This window comes from Anser cygnoides, chromosome 1 (genome assembly GCF_040182565.1).
Source record: "Anser cygnoides isolate HZ-2024a breed goose chromosome 1, Taihu_goose_T2T_genome, whole genome shotgun sequence".
NCBI lineage: Eukaryota > Metazoa > Chordata > Aves > Anseriformes > Anatidae > Anser > Anser cygnoides.
The window spans coordinates 105,458,302-105,478,341 of NC_089873.1; the positions used below are offsets into that span (position 1 = coordinate 105,458,302).

General features: G+C 36.0%; 1 protein-coding gene across 7 annotated transcripts in view; it reads left to right on the plus strand.

The window, feature by feature from the left end:
• The window catches only part of FERRY3 (FERRY endosomal RAB5 effector complex subunit 3), a 23,927-nt gene extending 10,421 nt beyond the window's left edge, over window positions 1-13,506 (plus strand). For 4 of the 7 annotated variants that reach the window (XM_048079972.2, XM_048079974.2, XM_013197240.3 and 1 more), the window contains 6 exons: window positions 2,681-2,809; window positions 3,925-3,993; window positions 5,549-5,751; window positions 10,876-10,933; window positions 12,152-12,219; window positions 13,256-13,506. In XM_048079972.2, the coding sequence (XP_047935929.2) occupies window positions 2,681-2,809; window positions 3,925-3,993; window positions 5,549-5,751; window positions 10,876-10,933; window positions 12,152-12,219; window positions 13,256-13,348 (620 nt within the window). In that variant the 3' untranslated portion in view covers window positions 13,349-13,506. Of the gene's footprint in view, window positions 1-2,680; window positions 2,810-3,924; window positions 3,994-5,548; window positions 5,752-6,583; window positions 6,675-7,241; window positions 7,397-10,875; window positions 10,934-12,151; window positions 12,220-13,255 lie in introns of all 7 variants that reach the window. The other 3 variants (XR_007169433.2, XR_007169432.2, XM_048079973.2) reach the window with 3 other exon arrangements.
• Window positions 13,507-20,040: the final 6,534 nt, after the last annotated feature.

Genomic DNA, 20,040 nt, shown 5'->3' on the forward strand with positions numbered 1-20,040 from the left:
AGCGAAGTGTACCCATTAAAATTCCAGTTGCGTTTGTTCTGTATATGGTTTCCAAGTTTAATTCTCACAGTATTATTTCACTTTTGCACTCATTTTCCATTGCTTTTTTTTTTTATTACTGCTTAAATATTTAAATTAACATAGTGAAAATTTGTGCATGAGTCTTAGATGATCACGAGAAAACAGACATTTAGATAATACCACTAAACACAAAATTTGATACTGCAGCCTCAGCAAAGGGGAAAGTAGAGGGGGAAGTAAGGGACTATATGACAATCTATAAAATATAATCCTTAGTAAATTTTGATTCCTCTTAGTTCCAAACAGGCTTTGGCAAACTTAAATATGAGCACTCCCCACAGCTGTCTGCGTCTCCATTCTTTTTTAAAATATTGCATTTTAAAATGTCTCTGCTCCTCTAATTGAATCAAATATGCTACTTTAAACTACCAATGAACATCTGGTTGTGCTAAGACCCCAAACTACTAGAGGCAGCAACAGAGGTTTGGGTACATTTCTTTATATCTACTGTCTGGTGAAAGTGATACCTTCTGGCAAAGGTCAGTACTAAATACCTTTGAGAAGAAAATTTGCTTTAAAATTGTTAAATCTGTTTGTTGCAAGAGCACTACCCAGAAACCATTCTCCGTACTAAAAGGCCTGTTAAGAAATAAATGTGCTAGGGGGTTCAAAGGTTCATAACATTTGCAAAAAATGTTGTAATAGAAGACATTTAAATAATACATTTATGTTTTTGTTTAAATAGGGAGGTAATGCCATGTGTAGTCTAAATTTCTGGGTTACAAAAGTGTAGAAAATTTTCTGCTTCTGTCTTAAAATGGAAAAACACAAACCTAATAGCCTTTGTTTTGTGATAGACTAGAATCATTCTCTAGTGTCTGTGAGATTAGCAAAGGTATAGATGAGCTTCATGTGAGTATGCTGTTTATTCAAGTATTTTGCATTGTTTTGAGCAACACCAATCACTCAGCAAACACTAAATGGAGAGCAGGTGCAGTCCTACAAAGTCTTGCAACTTACTTGTTTGACCTAATTTGTTTAGATCCATCTTGAGGACCCTAGTGAATGTGCTTCTTGTTTAGTATATTTTGCTAGCTCAGTTGTCTTACAAACAGTTTGATGTTGCGTCTTTGGTGAATCTGTTATCCAAAGATGGTTCAGTTTGCCTCAAAGTTCAGGATATACGTGAGGTATTTGCAAGACTGAAAACCATGACTGCAATGTTTTCTGGGTAGATGGTATCTCTTACGATATCTAAACAATGACGAGTAAAATATACCTTTGAAATTGGACTTGGACCCATCTCTGGAAAACAGCTTTCAACAGGAAGTTGAACTTTTTATGATCTTTCAATGTCCCGATTTAATTCAGACTCCTTTTTGTAAGCTAGAGGAATAGTCTTCTCATGTATTTTGTATTTATGCATCACCTAGCATGAGCCTCTTACATTAGGACTTTGTAGGGCTACTATGACTTAGATTTTAAGTAGGTATAGCACACTCAAATGGTAAACTAAAACTAACTTTAGTTTTGATTTAATAAGAGACTTTTCCTTTGTTTGTTTCAAATAAAATGTTTCCTGGCCTTAGTTTATCTTAATAAACACAGAAAACACAATCTTTTAGAATATGAGCTGCTTCTTCCCTTGATTTTGGACACCAGAACTTAATAAAGCATTTTGAAAATAGATTTTATGATAGAGAGGATGTAAAAAGATAAAAGATATTAAGGTTTTCTTTATATCCTGCCTATTCCTGTCATAGCCTATTCACAGGATTGCATGGTGATCCTCAGATAATCAAAGTACATTAAGTCCTTTGGGATCTAATCTGAGTAGGTTCCTCAAAAGTAAGTCACAATTGGTTAGTATAGTTCATCTTCTTGATAATAGCTTGTTTTGACAGCCATTGACGTGCTATGAGAAAAGGCTGGACATCAGGATACTGAGCTTAGAATACCCATCACAGGAGCAGTATGTTATGATCCTAATTATTAATTTAATTTTTCCGAGTCTGACATTACTTATCAGGAAAAGAAACTTACAGCTCTTTTCAGCCGATGGCACTTTTCTTTAACTTTCAGATCTCTGTATTGAGAACTAAGAGGAAAGAACTGTAATGCCAACTTTCCAGATATGCTGTTTATGAATTTAATAGCTCTTGTTTTGCAAAACAAACTGGGGTGCCATAGCTGCTATCGGAAATATCTACTATATATGTTTCAATAAAGCATCACAGATTGAAGGACCCTTATTAATAAGGCATCAACACTTTAAAGGATGGTAACATTAATGCATGTATGTTTTATCTGCTTTGGAAGATGGGGTGGACCCCATGATCTCTCGAGGTCTCTTCCACCACCTAGAATTCTGTGATTCTTGCTGTTATCTTCAGGTTTATTTTTTGTATGGATGATTTTGTCTGAAGAATAACAACACTGTTTCAAGCTGGTTTTTTTTCCAAAGAATTCATTTATTTAAAAAAAACACTTTGTTTCTGCTGTAATACTTTTTTTAGGACTTAAAGTGAAATGCAGCAGGGCTTTTTTTGTTTTTTTGTTTTGCTGTTGTATCTGTCTTTGCTTGAACTATATAACAGCATTATGTAATGTTACTAGCACATCCTTATGACGTGGATTTAAATCTTTATTTTTTTCCTAGATTTTGCAACTGTTTGCCAAGAATGCACGGATTTTCATTTTCCTGGAATTCAAGAACAACTTGAAATTGTCCAGAAGGTTGTACTTAAGGCCAGAGCACAGCGTAGCAGTAAGTCGAAAAGACATCATGGTCAGTGACAACCAAAATTACTTTCCTTGAAATAGCATAGTGGTCAGTAGAATGTTTATGGTTATGGGCAACTTGATTTCCCTCTTCTTCATATCTACAAATCTATAAAATGTGATGTTCTGGTTTGTCAGTTAACTCAGAGAGGTCTGCATGAAATCTTGTGTTCACAGACAGCATGTCCACATGATGTCTTTGATTTTATAATTGACATACCTTTAGAGGAAAAAAAAAAGTCCTTAAGTTCTGATCACACTTGAGCAGCATGGGAAATATATAGGGCAATTATACTTTCCTCTGCAGCTTAAACTGCTGGAGACAACATAGACTTATCTGACTTGACTTTCATTTTTCTATATAAATACAAAGCTTTAAAAATTGCAGATGTGCTTATTCCCGTCCATATAAATGAGTACTAAAAATGGAGTAATAAATTGACTAAATGTGTATACTCTTTAGTACTGACCAAATCCTTGTGAATGGTTTACTTTGCAGTTATTTTTACAAATGGCATAGAAATTTTCTGACCACATGGTGTCAAGGCAGTACTTGTACATCATGAAGCTTTGTTTTTCTTGCAGAGAACTACTTGTGTGGTTTAAATACGTCAGTAACATGAATAGATTCATAAGAGTACATAGCGAAACAAGTTTTCTTAGGAATCTGCATATTGCTGTAGTCTTAAGGAGAATACTGAAAGCTGTTTTTATATTGGTGATTTATGTAAATTTCTGTTAAAATTTTCCTTGCAATACTAGGAACAAACTTGTTTTAAATATATGCATTATTAAAAAAGCAATAGCAAGGTACTATGTAGCTGTGAGGGTAATTCAGAAACTTTAGCATTCCATTTGAGAACATTGTGTTTCCATTTGTCTGAATAAAGAGGTATCATAGGATGATTAAAAAAGAAAGCTTATAATTTGGTAAGTTCATTTATAATTTGATAAACAGTTCAGCGTTTATTGAAGTCGACAGAAGTAATTCTTGTCCAACCCCCAAATTTTTCCAACTTTATGGTGGAAATTCAAGCTAGATATCATCTCAGTACATTTTATATGACAAAGTATGATTAATACATGTTATGTTTAATATCTGTGGTATTTGTTTATATACAGGAAATAAAGAAAGTGGAACTGAAGATAAATCCAAGAATATTGAACGAAACCAGTCAAATATTTTACCAGGTGAGTTCCATTGAAGAGGTTTGCCCCCTCTTCTTAGAACAAATTTTGTTTTATAGACGCACATTTTTAGCTCTAAATTCAGAACATAAATTATAAACTAAACCTAAGTTGACCTCAATCAGAGGAGAAGGATGTTCCTGTGGCTAAGGCAGAGAACTGGGTGTCAGGACATCTGGTTTCTATTCCCAGCTTTGCCAACGCATCATATGACTTTGGGGCAAATCACTTCTCTATGCCTAAAATTTCTCTTCAGAATTTGAGGGGAGATAAAAAGATCTCTGAGGATCCTGGGAAAAAAAATAAAACATAAATAATAGCAAATAACTTCGTGAAAATAACTATATATGTTACTGTTCTGATCTAGTAAAGCATTTTAGAATGTATTTTAACTTTGAGAATGTAAGAACGCATTCCTCTAAAAGAGGGAAAATCCTTAGTATATACTGTGATTTTTAGTAAGGAAAGCTGCTGTGGAGTTTGAAGATGAATGCACAGTTGGAGGCACAGGGGAAGGAGATAAATCCACACAACCCATGGGTAATAGGAGAGCTTCTTAAAATTGCTTTCATGGTTGTCTTAGATCTTGGTCATGTAAGTGGATTATAAATCCACTTGGATCCTTAATAGATAAATCCCAGTAAAATCTTTCTGCAGTGGCACGTGTATCATTACTATTAGATGGACGTTGCTGGGGATTACCTTAGCCATCGTCAGGAAGGAGTACGTACCCATTCTTCAGATATTCCAGTGCAGAGGCAGTATCTTAACTGGAATTGCCAGTGAAAATAGGTTTGAAGGAAGATGCTTATCTGTTGACTGGAACAGTAGTGGTATTGTATACCTGCTTTTCTGTTGACTCCAGTATAGATGTTTTGCTCTCCAGCAGAAAGATAAGATGGAGAGACCTGCATTTCACTGCCCATTTGCTGCTTCTTTATCTTTGATAAATGAAAACTAAGCCTAAAAATCTCTCTGACAAGACATCTTCTTGAAAGCAGCTTTGTAACTCATCTTCCCATTGCTCTGAATTGTTTTAAATTCTAAAGGTCATTTATACCTTTGTCTTCTAGAATGTATCTGTTATTGTATAACCCACTATCCTTTTCCACAGACTTTTCGCATCCTTTATTTTAATGCATCCATTTTTGGTGTTTCCGCCTCCCACATCTGTCTGCAATTCAGTGCTTACATTATATATTTTGAGTATTACACCTCCTCTGTGTTTGTTTTTTTGTTTCATGCTATATATAGATCGTATCCGCTTGTTCTGGCACTGTTACATCTTATTACACCAGGTGTCCCTGATGCTTGTGAAACTCATCAAAGCAGGGAAGTGAGTGTAGGGTGAATGTAAAACAATCATACTCCAAGAGATTTTAGATCAGTTAGTTTCTAACTTTTACGTATCTCCTTATGTACGTGTTCTGATCTGTTGTCTACTTGTATTGCCTTTTGTCTTAACTTACTGACCCTATTCTTACACTGCATAACAGTTGTGTTTCGGTGTAGGTCACTACTGTGATACCTTGCCTTTTTGGTTTATGTAATTCTGTAGGGGAATTCTACATAACACGCCATTCAAATCTTTCTGAAATTCATGTTGCGTTTCATCTTTGTGTGGATGATAACGTAAGATCTGGAAACATAACTGCTCGGGATCCTGCGATCATGGGACTCAGAAACATTCTCAAAGTTTGCTGCACACATGACATTACTACCATTAGCATTCCTCTCCTGTTGGTACATGATATGTCAGAAGTAAGTAAATTTAAAGTTTTGTTTTCTTCTTAGCTTCTAAAGTGCAGCGATTTTTATTTTTTTTTCTCGAAAGGATATGTCTCATTCTTGTTTAAGACAAATGGAGCAATTTATCGCAGTCATATGCTCCTGCCACATCATTGTGCTGGCATTGATATCTATATAGTGACCTGAGTTAAGGAACTGAACCAGTTAAAAGCATTTCAGTCAGCTGAACCCCTTCGTTTTTATTTCCATCTCTCCTTGATCCAGCTCAGGGCACGGTTACAGAGATATTAATGAAAGAGGTGATAGGACTACCTATTTAGAAGTTAAAAAGATGTTTTGTGGCAGCAGTTCTTGCTTAGAAACTATAGTTTGTAAGATGCTGATATAATAGTAATAGCAGATCCAAATTTTAATTGCTTCTAGCTAGAAAAAATTAAAACTAACTTTTTATGAGCAGCAGTGCTAGCAAAGCCTGGTTTCTTAGAAAATTTGAATTCTGTAGCCCTAAACACCATTCTTTATCACCTCAGCCCTGTACAGCAGTAACCAAATTTCACCTTTGCTCTGAATGGTCTCCTTCTTCATGCCCTAAGTATTTGCATGTTTAATTTCTGCCTCTGAGCCCCCCACGTACCAGCTGGACAAGAAGCAGCATACTGCTGAGACTCGAGTGATATATGTCACATACTTTGGTGACATAAGTGTGCTTATTGTGCGGAACTTCTGTATTTTTTTCTTCAATGGGACGCTAGTGTGTAGAACTTTTCTCCTATTCAACTGTATTTTTTTCACAGTGTATAGTAAACTTATAATTTAATACCATTTACAATCTTTCCTCTGTCAGATCAGCTTCAAAAGATACTGGCAGGGAAGAAAATGGAAGTGGGGAGAGAACCAGCAGACAGAAAGTACAGCCACTTGCCACACTTCCTTAGGTGACAAATTTACAAACTAAAAGAAATTAGGAGAATAAGATAACGCTGCTATTAATTATGTCTTTGCATACATTTACTTGCAATCTGTTATGTTGTTGTTTTTCTTTAAAAAAAATTGTTTTTTCACTTACCAATTTCAAGACTGCCTCTCCTTTGAAAGTGCGTGACTCATAGCAAAAAAAAGGCTCATCCTTGGATTGCTTTTAATAGGTGGAATAACTGATTTTTTTAACATAATTTTATCTGAACACCATGTAGAATTGGATCCCACTTGCAAGATTGGGGTCTATAAAGTTCAAGCAATGTTAAAAATATCCAGTAATGAAGATTCTAAAGAATGTGCCTCAAAATGTCAACTTTTAGTAATAGACTTTATTTCAGAAATATATTTTTGCATCTTTGGTATTAATACCTTTTTTTGGATGCAAATGCAAGTAGTCAACTTGCAAGACAGCAACCTGAGTTATTAATGGGACCCAATTCCTGTGTTTCAGAAATTTGTAGAGCTCTTCTCTTAATCAAGTTGCCAAGTGACTACATTAACCTTTTTTTTTTTCCCCTTTGAAGTACGTACATACAATGAAAGCTAAAGCTAACATGTTTAAAATACAAATAGAGCACAAGACCAGGTGTTCACCATGCTTTTAAGAAGGTGTCGTTGCTCAAATGTGTGAAACTGAAGAATCATCTACTTGTCTGATGCTGGATTATTAAAAGTCCTGGTAAAATGATTTATCTTTTATATTAAGCTTTTTAAGTATCTGTGGAGTAAGCTGAAAGTGACCTGTATGATAAGCATAGGTTGAGCCAAAACTGAACTGCGTGAATTGCATTAGCAGCATCGCTTATTACAGTGTTTTGCAGCTGGCTGATCTCATTTGAAACACACAAGTCTATAACTTGTTGTTGAGGGAAGAGTGAATAACAACAGATTTCCGAAGGTTAACCTGAACTTGGTGCCTTCAGCAGCTCCAGTTTTGAATCTGCATTTACCACCTACATAAAAAACATTTTTGTAAAGTGGTTAACCAGGAGCACAGCTGCAGAGATGTTTGCATGCTTCACTGTGGCAAGCATTCATCATGAGTTTGCTTTGTGTATTTCCCGAAGGTTTTCTTTTATGGATGGAAGAGTAGTGTTTATAACCCCACAAAAATGATGAGTGTATCAGTCTCAGTGAAGCCCTTACACTTTGTTATTATTTAGCCTTCATATTAAGCTACTCTTTCTTCCCCCCTTCCCCCCCAAGAAAAAATTAAGGGCTTCTGTTTTCCTTAGTTTTTCTTGTGACTTCAACAACAACAATAACAGTTTTTTTTTTGTTTTTTTTTTTCCTGTTCTGATCATTAAGTTCAGTAAAGGAAGGAAACTGTGTTTGATATTTGAGAAAGACAAAAATAGACAAGTTCAAATTTAGGACAACTGAGGTCCTAATGTCTGATCGTTGCACTGAATCTAATATAAACTGAACTGGGGAATGAAATGACTACATGGAATCATTAAAAATGCTGGAGTTGGCACACTTCCTTGGTAGTTTCAACATAAGGGGTGTCGTATGCTGCCATCCATATAGCAACATGGAAGACAACAGACCTCTTGAGGGCTGTCAGGCAGCTGTCTATGTGATGATAAGTTAAGAAAAAAATGTTTGAAAAAAGTTGATATTAAGGGAGTATAAGGTGTGCAGCAAATATTTGTGAACATCATTTATACATATAGACACATTATCAAAGAGTGTATTAACCTTCAGTTTTTCTCTTACCGTTTCGTACCATGAAACATGCAATGCTCCATACAGTGTTTAGTGTTTGCATAGGTATACTTTGAATAAACACCTTACTAATTCTTAACTTACTGAAATTAACCATTGAAATTTGGTTTGAAATCTTTGTCCCATAAGAAGTGTATGGACTTAGTGTTTTTATTACCTGGTTATGACACGGTTCTGCAGAGACTTAAGGATGCTCTTCTAGATTTAAAAAAGCAGCAACTCCATGCAGTGAGTCTGTCACAAATTTCAGTGATGAAAAGATTTGCAGCATATCTTTCTAATCAGTGAAGTTGGCCTTTTTTATTTTTATCAGCTAAAGGAATGTTAATCTAACAACAGATCTTTTCATCCTGAAAAGGAATGGTGTGTGCTCTCTGTAGTGAATGAAACCAAAAGTCCCAGACACTTTTTTTACTTGCTAGAATGCTGTTAATGAAAACTTACCATATGTGATGGGGTGTTTGTTTTTTTCCTGCCTCCTGTGCTGTGTTTTGAATTAGCACTTACCTGATTATTCATTTCCACAGCTGTTACTTAATTTACATATAGGGAAGTCCTGACAACATGTCAAGATCATGAGAACTTAAGTTTTTAAAGATGAATTAAAATCAAATCACTACTGCGTCATTCTCTGTTCTTGTGGCTTGCATGCACTGACATTGTAGATTCAACCTGTTATTTCCCTGAGTGACCACAAGATTTGACATCTATGTTTCTCTGAAATAGTCTGAGGAGTAGAGTCATATCCTGCTGTTTGAATCAGTCCTTTTAAGGCTAGTTTCTTTTATTGATTATATAATGTACTCATAAGTTGCCCTCAGAGCAACAGGACCTTTCTTTTTAGGTATTTGTTTTTAACCTAGGCCAAAACAGTGATCAAAAGTAGCAATAAACTCCTACATTGCTTATGACAGAATGCAAATGTGGGCAGATAAATTATAAGAAAGACCAGCTATTTCTTCCAGAAAGGTTAGAAAAGAAAAAAAAAATTGTCCAATATTGTTGTTTCTGATTCACATGTTGTATAGTCTAAAAGCAGCATCTATTGATGCAACAATTCACCTCATGAAAAAAAATGTTCTGTAAAGTTATTCTAACTTAGGCTGTTTTTATGTTACTATGAGGCTGTTACTATTTCAGGTATGGGAGAATATAGGGAGATGCTCCCACCTAAGAAAAAACTGTAGCTTTTAGTAGTTGTTTAGTGCAGAGACATTCAATATATTGATTCAACATTGTCAGTCAGCATTCTTGGACAACCTTGCTTTTCAAATAATCTTTTTTAATCCTGAAGCTCTTTGAAAATGACAGCTTGCACACTGTTTGACATTGCAAAATAAAGGCTGGCTTTACTGAATAGAAAATTATGTAAAGCATACGTTTTTAAATGTACATGGAATGATAAATTTGATTCCATGTGTATATTCCTGTGTTCATACTAGAAAGTGCACTTTTTGATGTTGGAGAGCACGTCAGAACCAATAAGTATTATTTTCTTCCTGAGAAGTGTTTACAGTGACAGTCCTTCTGCCTCTAAGTAGGAATGTTCATCTTAATATAATTCATTTTATAGTTTACAGCTGAAGAATGCTTGATGTACTAATACATTTGAACTGTTACTTAAATTCTTTAGACCAGGGCCTGTTTGTCATATAGTAAGATAGCTTACACAGGTGGTTTTCATATCCCATCTTGATGTTTAACTTCAGGTAAGAATTTGCTGTCCGATTATATCTGAAACCCATCCATCAGATGAAGATGGATTTTGTTTGTTTTAGCTCTTAATAAAAATGCACCTTTAGGATATAATTATTTCTACCAATTTCAGTATTAGAGATAATATTTTACTGAAGGTATATGGGTATGCCACTAAGCCTAAACCAGAATCATCAAAAATAGCTGGTAATCATCAGCTACTGCTGTTAAGACGTGGTCAGGAGCCTCTCTTCGGCTAACTGAAGCACAAATCTGATAGTTACAATTGGATATTGTACATTTTTCTGAAGTTCCACAGAGGAATTAAGAAGACCCATTTTCCAGTGACATTAATAGGATTATTATCAACAGTATGGTGGTGTGTGTTTTTTTGTTTTTCAAGATCTCAGCTTAAAAATATATAGGCTGTTCAGACACTAGGCTCTCATACCAATAAGCAGTGGCTGTGCTTGTATGGTCATATATATATATATATATATATGTATATATGGGTCATGTGTGTTTATGTATATATATACATACACATATACACACACGACCTGTCTAGAGTACTTTAGAAAACTGAATCCCTCATCATGGCCTGTAATGCTGCTTGGATACCTGGAGGGAAAATATGGTTTTATGGTAATAACTTATTATTTTTAATAATTTTCTCTTGCTCTTGATGGTAGATCCATGGGCATTGGACCTTTTCATTTATTCATTTATTTTTAGGAAATGACCATTCCATGGTGCTTAAAGAGAGCAGAGCTTGTGTTCAAGTGTGTTAAAGGTATGTTAGTAAATGCTTTGGCTCATTTCCAGTGTTGCCTTTGATGACATCCAGTCTTAGCTCAAGCTATACATTTTCCCCCAAAAAAGTCATTTTAGTAACTTACTACTTGTTAAAACACTTATACTTTCTCTTTAAAATTATTAACTATTGTTGTGGGACTCTTTTAAGCATCAGGAAATAATCTCACACTTAGAATGGAAACAAAATGTTTTGAAAATATCTTCACAACTGTTACATAGTGAAAGAAAAAGCCCTTACTGCTTCTGAGCAATCTCTGAAGGAGGGCAAGAGCAGGTGGTTCTCTACAGTATACTTTCCAGTGTCTGTTGTATTTTAATTTCCTCAGTGACAATTCCCTATACTTTTTCAAGACTAGTTTATATGCTAATTCACCTTTTTGCTTGAAAGTCATCGTGATTTGACTGTCATTTCCTATATTTCCCATTTGTGTTACTGCTTACTGCATTCTTGTGTCCTGCACTTAAACGCTCGAAACAGTCATTTAGAGTATTTAAAATGCCAGTAGTTATGTTCTTTCTACCACCTACTTAAGGAACCTCTTGCTGTTGTGAACTTTAGTGATTCACAATAAAATATCATCCATGTAACCATTTCCATTATACAAGTATTTTTCCAAGCATCTTTATTTGTCACTAATGTGTTTTGGTGGACCTTGTAGTTCATTGGTTATAGTTAGGAAATGCTAGCATAAAAATGCCAAATGATAAGTTGAGTAATGAGAATTAAGCATTTTGTATGTAAGTAAGTCCAAGTAGTTTCTGTTCCTGCCAGATGGCCAAAACCCTTTTGGCAACTGGATATTGTCTTGCACTCATTCATCTGGATGTGATCACATCAGAGCTAAAGAAAAAAGCTGCTTCTCAATGAAAGCAAGCTATTGAAAAAACTCCTAATAATCATATTTGGAGAAACCTCTCACTTCTGCTGGCTAGTACTCTGCTGTACCATAGACCTGGTTATTTTGCTGTTTAAGGGTATTCCAGTTTTCTCAGTAATTCCTCATTAGATTTTCCAGTTGAATCAGATTTCAGTCAGTTGATCAGCCAAGTCTGATTTAAATGTGACTAACGATATTCCTAGTTAAGGCAGTTAAAATCCTAATTGTATGTGAAAACTTCCTCATTGCTTGATAATAGTGTGATTGAGGGGGAAGTTTACATAGGTAATGAATATAATACGAATGCTGGTTTTTAGGTTTCATGATGGAAATGGCTTCATGGGATGGAGGAATTTCTCGGACTGTACAATTCTTGGTACCGCAGGTAGGTTAAACCAAGTTTGTATCTAAACTGGGAGACTGGGAACAAAAAGTTAAATGTCAACAGATCTAGATTAGATTCCTTTGATGTGCCCTGTTTTTCAGTTTGAGCTTAAACCTAATTGCTGTTGGTTTCATCCCTTGCTTACAAAATAGAAATAAAAGGATTTTATATTTTTGGGTGGCCTGTAGTATCTTCTGAGGATGCTGAAAATGCAAACTGGGAAGTTCACCTTTATGAATGGTTAATACATAACCTTAGAAGAAGATACTTTTTTTTTCTCTTATTTTCTCTGAAGAGTTGGGACTAACCTTGCATTATATAATGTTTGGTTTTTGTTAGTCATACTGTTGAGCATCTTGGAAAATTGCAGTGCACTGAGTTCAGTCATGCTTCCACAAAATCATTAATTACTCTAGATGTTTTAAGTTAATTGTAATAAAGATTCTGAAATGATTTAATTTGGAGTTCTAACTGATTTACAGAAACAGGAAATTTTGCAAACGTGACCAATACTGAGGTGTTTTTTGTGCTGTTATTTTTTTGGTTTGTTTTTATTCTAAAAAGTGGTGCTAGAAGCTCTGTAAAAAAATCAGAATTGTGTTATGAAAGAAATAGCAAATACTTGATGACAAAGTAGTAAACTGCTGAGCAAGGAGGAAGCCAAGAATAAATGAACTGAAGCTGAATCTGATGCTGGAATTCAGACAGCAGAAGTCCTGTAGATAATGAACAGCACTGTAATGATTCTGCTAGGCAGAACTAATCAATTATTAGAACAAGAAATGTACTGGAAACAGATATATCCCGTAAATATACAGACATGATTTTTAGGTCAATCTTTTTCTTTTGATTGAATTAAATAGAATTATAATATACATTTTGAAAACAATCTTCTTGGCCTTCTGAAAAACTGCAACACTCTTTTAAATGTTAAAAAACAAAGTTTAAAGAGATTTAGTTCTTCCAAACTATAGCAAAAAGCCAAAGCTTACTGGTCTATCTCTTTATTTTTTTCTTTTTCCCCTCCTCCCCCCAGACAATTTCTGAGGAAATGTTTTACCAACTGAGTAACATGCTTCCCCAAATCTTCCGAGTATCCTCTACATTGACTCTAACCTCTAAGCACTGAGTTCTGTGCAGCAGTAAGACATATCCTGTTGACAGAGGAAGAGGCTATGGAGATTCTTTATGGAAATGTCTCTTTTCCAAGGCCTGATGACCTTGAGTTGGTATTTGTTGCAATTTCAAGAATAATGTCATCTTAATAAAAGATATATGCTGTCTGCACTTGGATGTTAGCATTTTATTTTTGTCTCTCTCTGTTTCAGCACAGCATTTATGTTGAATTCCTCACCTTTTTCTGAAAGACACGAAATGTAACTAGTCTTATGTAATCCACAGAAATGATTCACATAGTTTGGTAGGAATAAGACTTAACGGTAGAAATAGGATCGGGGGGAGGGAGGGGCTTCAGATTGCTTGGTTTTAAAAACATTTTCTGAATTGGCTTGGTGACATTTAAAGGATGTCAAAAAAAAAGGATGTTACATGTCTCCTTTGACAAATTATATCAAAATTATTCTGTCATCTTTCCAAGCTCACAGTGACTGCAAAATAAAATTTATTAATGCCTCATTTTACCAATTAACTGTTATAAAATGAAAAACATGAGAGAATCCTTTAACCTATTGCATTTTGTAAATCACTGGAAGTATTAAAAAAGAATCAAGCTAATGTATCTGTGAAAATGATTAGGTGTTCTTTTAATTATTACCTTTTTACTATGTTATCTTTCTGCTTTCTTTGAAGGTTTCACATTGACAAGTCTGTCATGTACAACTTAGTAGGAACATTATAGTGTTCTGAAATCTGTTGCACTGGTATATTTTGCTGCTTATTGTCAAAATGTTTTATCACTAAAGGGTCTTTATCACTAATCAAGATGCTTGTGTGAAATTTCTTAGGCCAAACTTGAATCCACTCAAATAAACAAATCTCACAACCTCCTGCCTCCTACTGATGGGAAACTAGGGAAGAAACTGCTTTTATCCCATCTTGGACAGTCAAGCTTTTTGAACATGTCTGTGGGCACAAGAGACTGTAAGCAATCAGCGTAGAGACCAGTCACAGGGAAAGTCCTGTCTGAAGCTGGTATTCTCAGTGTTCCCAGAAGAGTTAGGCTCACGAGAAAGCTGCTGAGGTAGTGAAAGTCCCAGGGAGCTTTTTGAAGCCCATAGTTCTGTTCTGTAGGATACACTGGGATCCTGGCAGAGATGGGTTTGACTCTATATCTTTCTACAGATTGCCCAAGTTCTGTGCTTGAAAACCAGCTAAAAATGAGGTGATTTACTATCTTCATTGTGACTTTATTATTGTTTTATTTAGTTCGATGAATGTGAAGAGTGTAAAGCTTTGTACTGGGGAAACTGTAATTTAAAAATTATAACAAACTATAATTTATATAAAACTTAAATATGAATTATAAGTATAATTAAAATTCTTAGAGAATCAAAACAATATTAATAAGCTCATGATGTTTATAAATGGCATAAACTCTTAACTTTTTTTATTGAATCCTTCATGCTGTACAGAGTCCACCTAAGTGACACAGCAACTATCTATTGCTGAACTGTCAAATGCTTTCTTTTCCTGTGCCAGCAGCTTCTAAAGAAGAATCATGAAAGTAATGTGACCTCATTTGGTGTTCCAGAATAGAAGGATTTAAATTCATCTAGAATGATCTGGATTAATCCTGTTAAAGCTCATTGCTACTCCTAAGATGAAGTCAAACTCCAGTCCCAGAAAATCAAGTGCTCTAACCAAGATTCTGTTTGTGAAAGATGTGGTAGCAGAAGTATTCCTTTTTGTAAGTTGTAAGACTTGATCTGTTTTATAAGAGAGATGTGTGTTACATAATTGCCCCCCCCCCCCCCCCCCCCCCCCGTCAGTAAATCTACCACGAAGTAACCCGTGGAACACCAAAAATCCTTGAGCAAGTTATCTGTCTTGTACTTCAGCCTTTTAATAAAAATTCCACACAAATTCTTTTATTATGCCAAAACCCCAAGACATATCTAATTTAGTAACACTTGTGTAAAACTGCAAATAGTTTCAAAAAAAAAAATTACTTCCTCTTTGTGATAAGTCCTAGTGCCTTTAAGTTTTTGAAGCTGTGTATTTTCAGTCCTCAGAAAGTGGATTATATATGAACTTTTCACCCTCATAACCATCTTTGATACAAAAATGAGCAAACAAACTCCAGGGGTGAGGTTTTGGAAAGTCTAAAGGGAAGAAATGGTACTAAACTATTAGTTACGCTTAAATTGTTCTGAAGCTTGGCCCTTGTAAGCGCTGATTGGGCTTGCCAGACTTTGTCAAAAGAATTCTTGATACATCATCTATTATTCCTGCTTTTCATCTGTTCCCAGGAAGTAGTGTTAACAGCAAGTTTTAGCTGTCTTTCTTTGTAGAAAAACAGAATACAGAGCTGAGGTGACCTCGACTCTCCTTTCTATTTGATCTGTACCTGGCAACTGTACAGACCAGTAGTATACAGACTGCAATTTATGAAATAAAGCCACGTGAGAAATCCTACTGGGGCTGTGAGAAGCTATTTGAGATTAAGAGGAAAATGACTCAATAGGCATGAGGTTTTCTATTTGTATATGCACAGCAGCATTCCTTGGAAGGATGACAGTGCCGAATACCTTAAAGATGTTGTGTAAAATTGTGTATGTGGCTGCGCTTGTATTAAATAAATTGCTCTGAAGAGAAATGTGGAAGACATGACATTGTACAGGTTTTTGAATGTGCTTATGGTGGTTGATATAAACTGCAGGTACCTTTAGCAAAATCTGAACCGAGGTTTAAAGTCTCAGTTTGTCAAGGACATCCCGAGCTGACTTTCAAACCCACTGTCTTCAGCTATACAATCTCGGGCAGTTTGCTTCCATGATCACTGATGACAATCAAGGCAAAGCATGCAGGCAGTTGAGGAACAGATTTAGAGTTGTAGGTCAGACCAGACCTTTTTTACACTGCTGTAAAATACTTTTTTTTTTTTTTTTACACTGCTAGAAATGTAAGTGTTGGTACTGCCTGGAGGGATAAGAATTGTATCAGAGATCTTTCCTTCTACAATAGTCCAATACTTTTGAAAGCTCAGCTGAACCCTGAAGGCAAAGAAGCATTGTAATTATAGCTAGCAGGGTCAGGCAGGTGGGTTCAGTTCATCTGTCATAAACTGTGTTCTGTTGGCAAAAGAACCTTACTCATTTTTAGCAACAAACAGTTCCAACAAGAAGAATGGGGTAATACCCCTAGATTGGTGAAGTTTGTAGCTCGATAGGAAATGTGACTTTGAATTCCTACAGATAATAAATAAATAATAATAAACAAAAAATGAACTGGGTCTTGAACAGGTCAAGCAAGTGCTCAGATTGATGGGCTTTTATATTTTGTGGGAATCTTTAAACAGTGACCTTGTTTGTCAGGATCTCTGTCGAATTCTCAGCACATGAACCAGATTGGGCCCCAGAGGGCATGTGTAGTGAAGACAACCCAGCTGGTGATGTGAATGAGCTCAGAGATAGCCAATTGACTATGAGCTTGTTATTCTTGAAATTAAGATTGATTTATGAATACTCATAAGCGGTGCTTTGAAGTTCCTGTTAAAATTTACATTCCCAAATATTTCTGTAGACGGGTAGCAGCTAGGCATGGATGGCAGCGTCTCATCTTCTGAAGCAGGCATATAAATTACAACTTATTTCCAATTTGGAATGTACTAACTTCTTTCTTTGCACACGGTCCAGGCTGCCCTGGTGACTTTAGGTTACAAAGGAACCCATAAGAAGCCTCCAAAGCTCGTTCCAAGATTAGTTCCTGGAGATTAGTCCAGATTCTGGGAAAATAAAGGTGGTTCTTAGTCCTTTGTTTCCATTCCCACATCTGTCAGAATAACCAACAGATGAAAAACAAACAAACAAACAAAAAACACATTAGCAAGCAAATCTTCCTCTGGGTACTTTCTCCTCATGTGGATTTATTTATTTATTTATTTATTTTTAATCAGAAAATGACTAAAGTACGTGATGCATGGGTTTTGTCTCATCAGTTTCTTGACTTTCAGAATAGATGTGGAACAGTGCATTCGACCAGTCTTATGCAATTTTGAGAGAAGTCTGATAAATTTTCTCCAGTGTGCATAAATATCAATACCCCCTGGGGAAAGTAAGTCCCAGAACAAAACAATCTTGGGTCATATTTGTAACACATATAGCTATGAATATAACTAGTATCAAATATTATCTGCAACACAGAAAAAAAGAAAAGAAAGCTAGCAGCATTAAATCATGAAATAACTCAAAACAGACTACTAATGCACTATGTCTGCACTTAGAAGAGCTACAGTTGGTACTGACATCTTTCAGAAGGCTGTTGCATTTCATGTCTCCTAAATCTTCATTCCAATCACTGGAAATACAGCAAAAGGTATTGTCATACAAAAGCTGCCAATCTTCTGCAGTCCAGAGCCTGGATATGATGTTAACTTTGATATTCTTCCTAGTTTTTATTTAGCAGTCACCTTTATTTAGGAGTCGCCCTCTGCTCTGTGTTTTCCTGGTGTAAATTCAGTCTACTAAAGTTCACTGACTTACTCCAAAATTACACAGATGCAACTGAGAGCAGAATTTGGCCTTGTGTGCCCTTCCAAGGGTGCTAAGTTTGAGCAGATACAGAGTAACACTGGCTAAATGACAACTGAAGGGGAATATGAAAACCATCTGTAAATATTTAACGTGTGCAAAGATTAAAGAGGAGGCGGAGTTGTACTATGTATTCCAAGAAGGGTTTTAACTTAACCTACAGCAATAAAACTGAGCAAAGAAAAATACATAAGAATTATGGAAGTAATATTTCTAAAAACTTAGAGATCGGTCTGATAATTTATAAAAATTTGTCAGTGAATGGAGTGACATCCACTATAATTTACAAAATGACGCGAGGCTGCAGCTATGCTGTTATGTTAAAAAGTGCTCTTAAGCTGCCTGTGAGAGGCCAAAATGGGGCTTCGTGTCTGCCTTTCTTACTGCTCAGATGAAACCGATTTCTTTCTCCTGCCATTCCATCTTTGGGAAACACATGCATAACCATCTGGATCCAGCAGGCATGGTTTGGTCCCAGTTGGCTGAATATGCCAACCAGTTTTAAATGTGCACGAAGAAGCATGCCATGGAGAAAAATTCCCCACTCTTTCAAGACATACTTCCTGTGAAAGACAAAACCTTGGGGAGCAAATCACTTAGATCACTTAGTTGGATTAATTCAGGTTCGGACAAGAAAAGTCACATGCTACATGACGTTGTTGGCTCTTTCCTAATGGGCATTGGTTCATTTACATCAAATATCATCAGAGCATCTTTGAAACCTGGTTGTTTCAATAGGAGTTCAGGGCTCATGGTGCAGGAATGGACCCTGTACATATAAATTTAGTGTCTTGAAATGGGAAGTTACCAGACTTGAAGCTGGTTTGGTTGGTTCCCAAAAGTTTTATTTTAAATGCCTTAAACTGAACCATAACAGCATCTGCCTGGCATAAATTATAATCCTCCAAAATGCTCTGTACTCACTCATACAAGTAATTTATAGTGACTGTTTCAACTTTGTTCCAATGAACACTTTCAAATCCAGGCAGAAATAGCATCACTCCACAAACAGGGGCCTGCTTCCTTCCGCCACGCTTTGTGTGCAACATCCACATTATCAGTCTTCTGCGTGCCTATTTCCACAGCGGAAACCCTACCAGCACAAGCCAGCCAAGCCTCCTTTTTTGAGAAATGAATCTTTCCTCATTCAACAATATAAGGTGGAAATTGCAGTGGGCCAATGACATGAGCTTTCCCTCAAGCTTGACGAGCTATACGAGAGGATGTGAGTGCTTCTGTTGAGTAGTTGTTTGGAAACCGCTGTCTGACAACCAGTTGTTATCTTGGATATGTTTTTAGCAATTTTGGGCAATTCTCCCTGCCTGTGGAAGTTGTTCTTTCTTTTAAGCAGTCCATAAATCATGGGCAAGTCTTGCAAGCTGATGTTACTAAATGGAAAATGGTACATAACACTCTTGTGTTGATAGGTAGCCCTGTTCAGCTCTGCTTACTGAACCTTCCCGTTAAGAGATAAAATATGAAGATAAAAATTGTTGGTGATTGCTGCATCTCTCCCAAGATTCACTTGATTTCTAAACCTTCACAATAATTCAGGGAAGTGCTGCCTAAAAATGCAGGATATTTAACTTTCCTTGGTGCACATGCTTTTACTAGTGTCAGTTTCTGCTGTGTTTCAGCAGATGGAATTTGCTGTGCAGATCAGTCTACTGATTCTTCAGTTCTGCCTTCAATAACTCCAGGCACTACCTGGAGTCCTCAGGAAAGGCAAAGTCCTGTGTCCTTCCTGCCTGTGAGTCACTTGATAGCTGGAAGTTATCATGGATCCCAACAAAGATGATGGTGTGCAAGCAAAGCTAAGTGATGGATGTAGGCCCAGGGAAGTCAAACTCCCTATGTGTCAAATTATCTAGTCCTTGTAAAACTCCTGGCATTGGGTCAAGCAAATTATTCTAAGTTGATTTTTTTTAAAAAAAAAATGAGGACTCAAGTGATTGAATGATATTTGGTTGACAGTCACACAGAAGACAGGCAGCAGACTTTAAAGGTTCATTTTTGGCACTGAAACTATATACTGTGTGCCAGGTAATGGTAGAATAAATTATTTGAGGACAAAATGTAGCTGACCAGGAAAACTTTACTGCCTGGGAACACT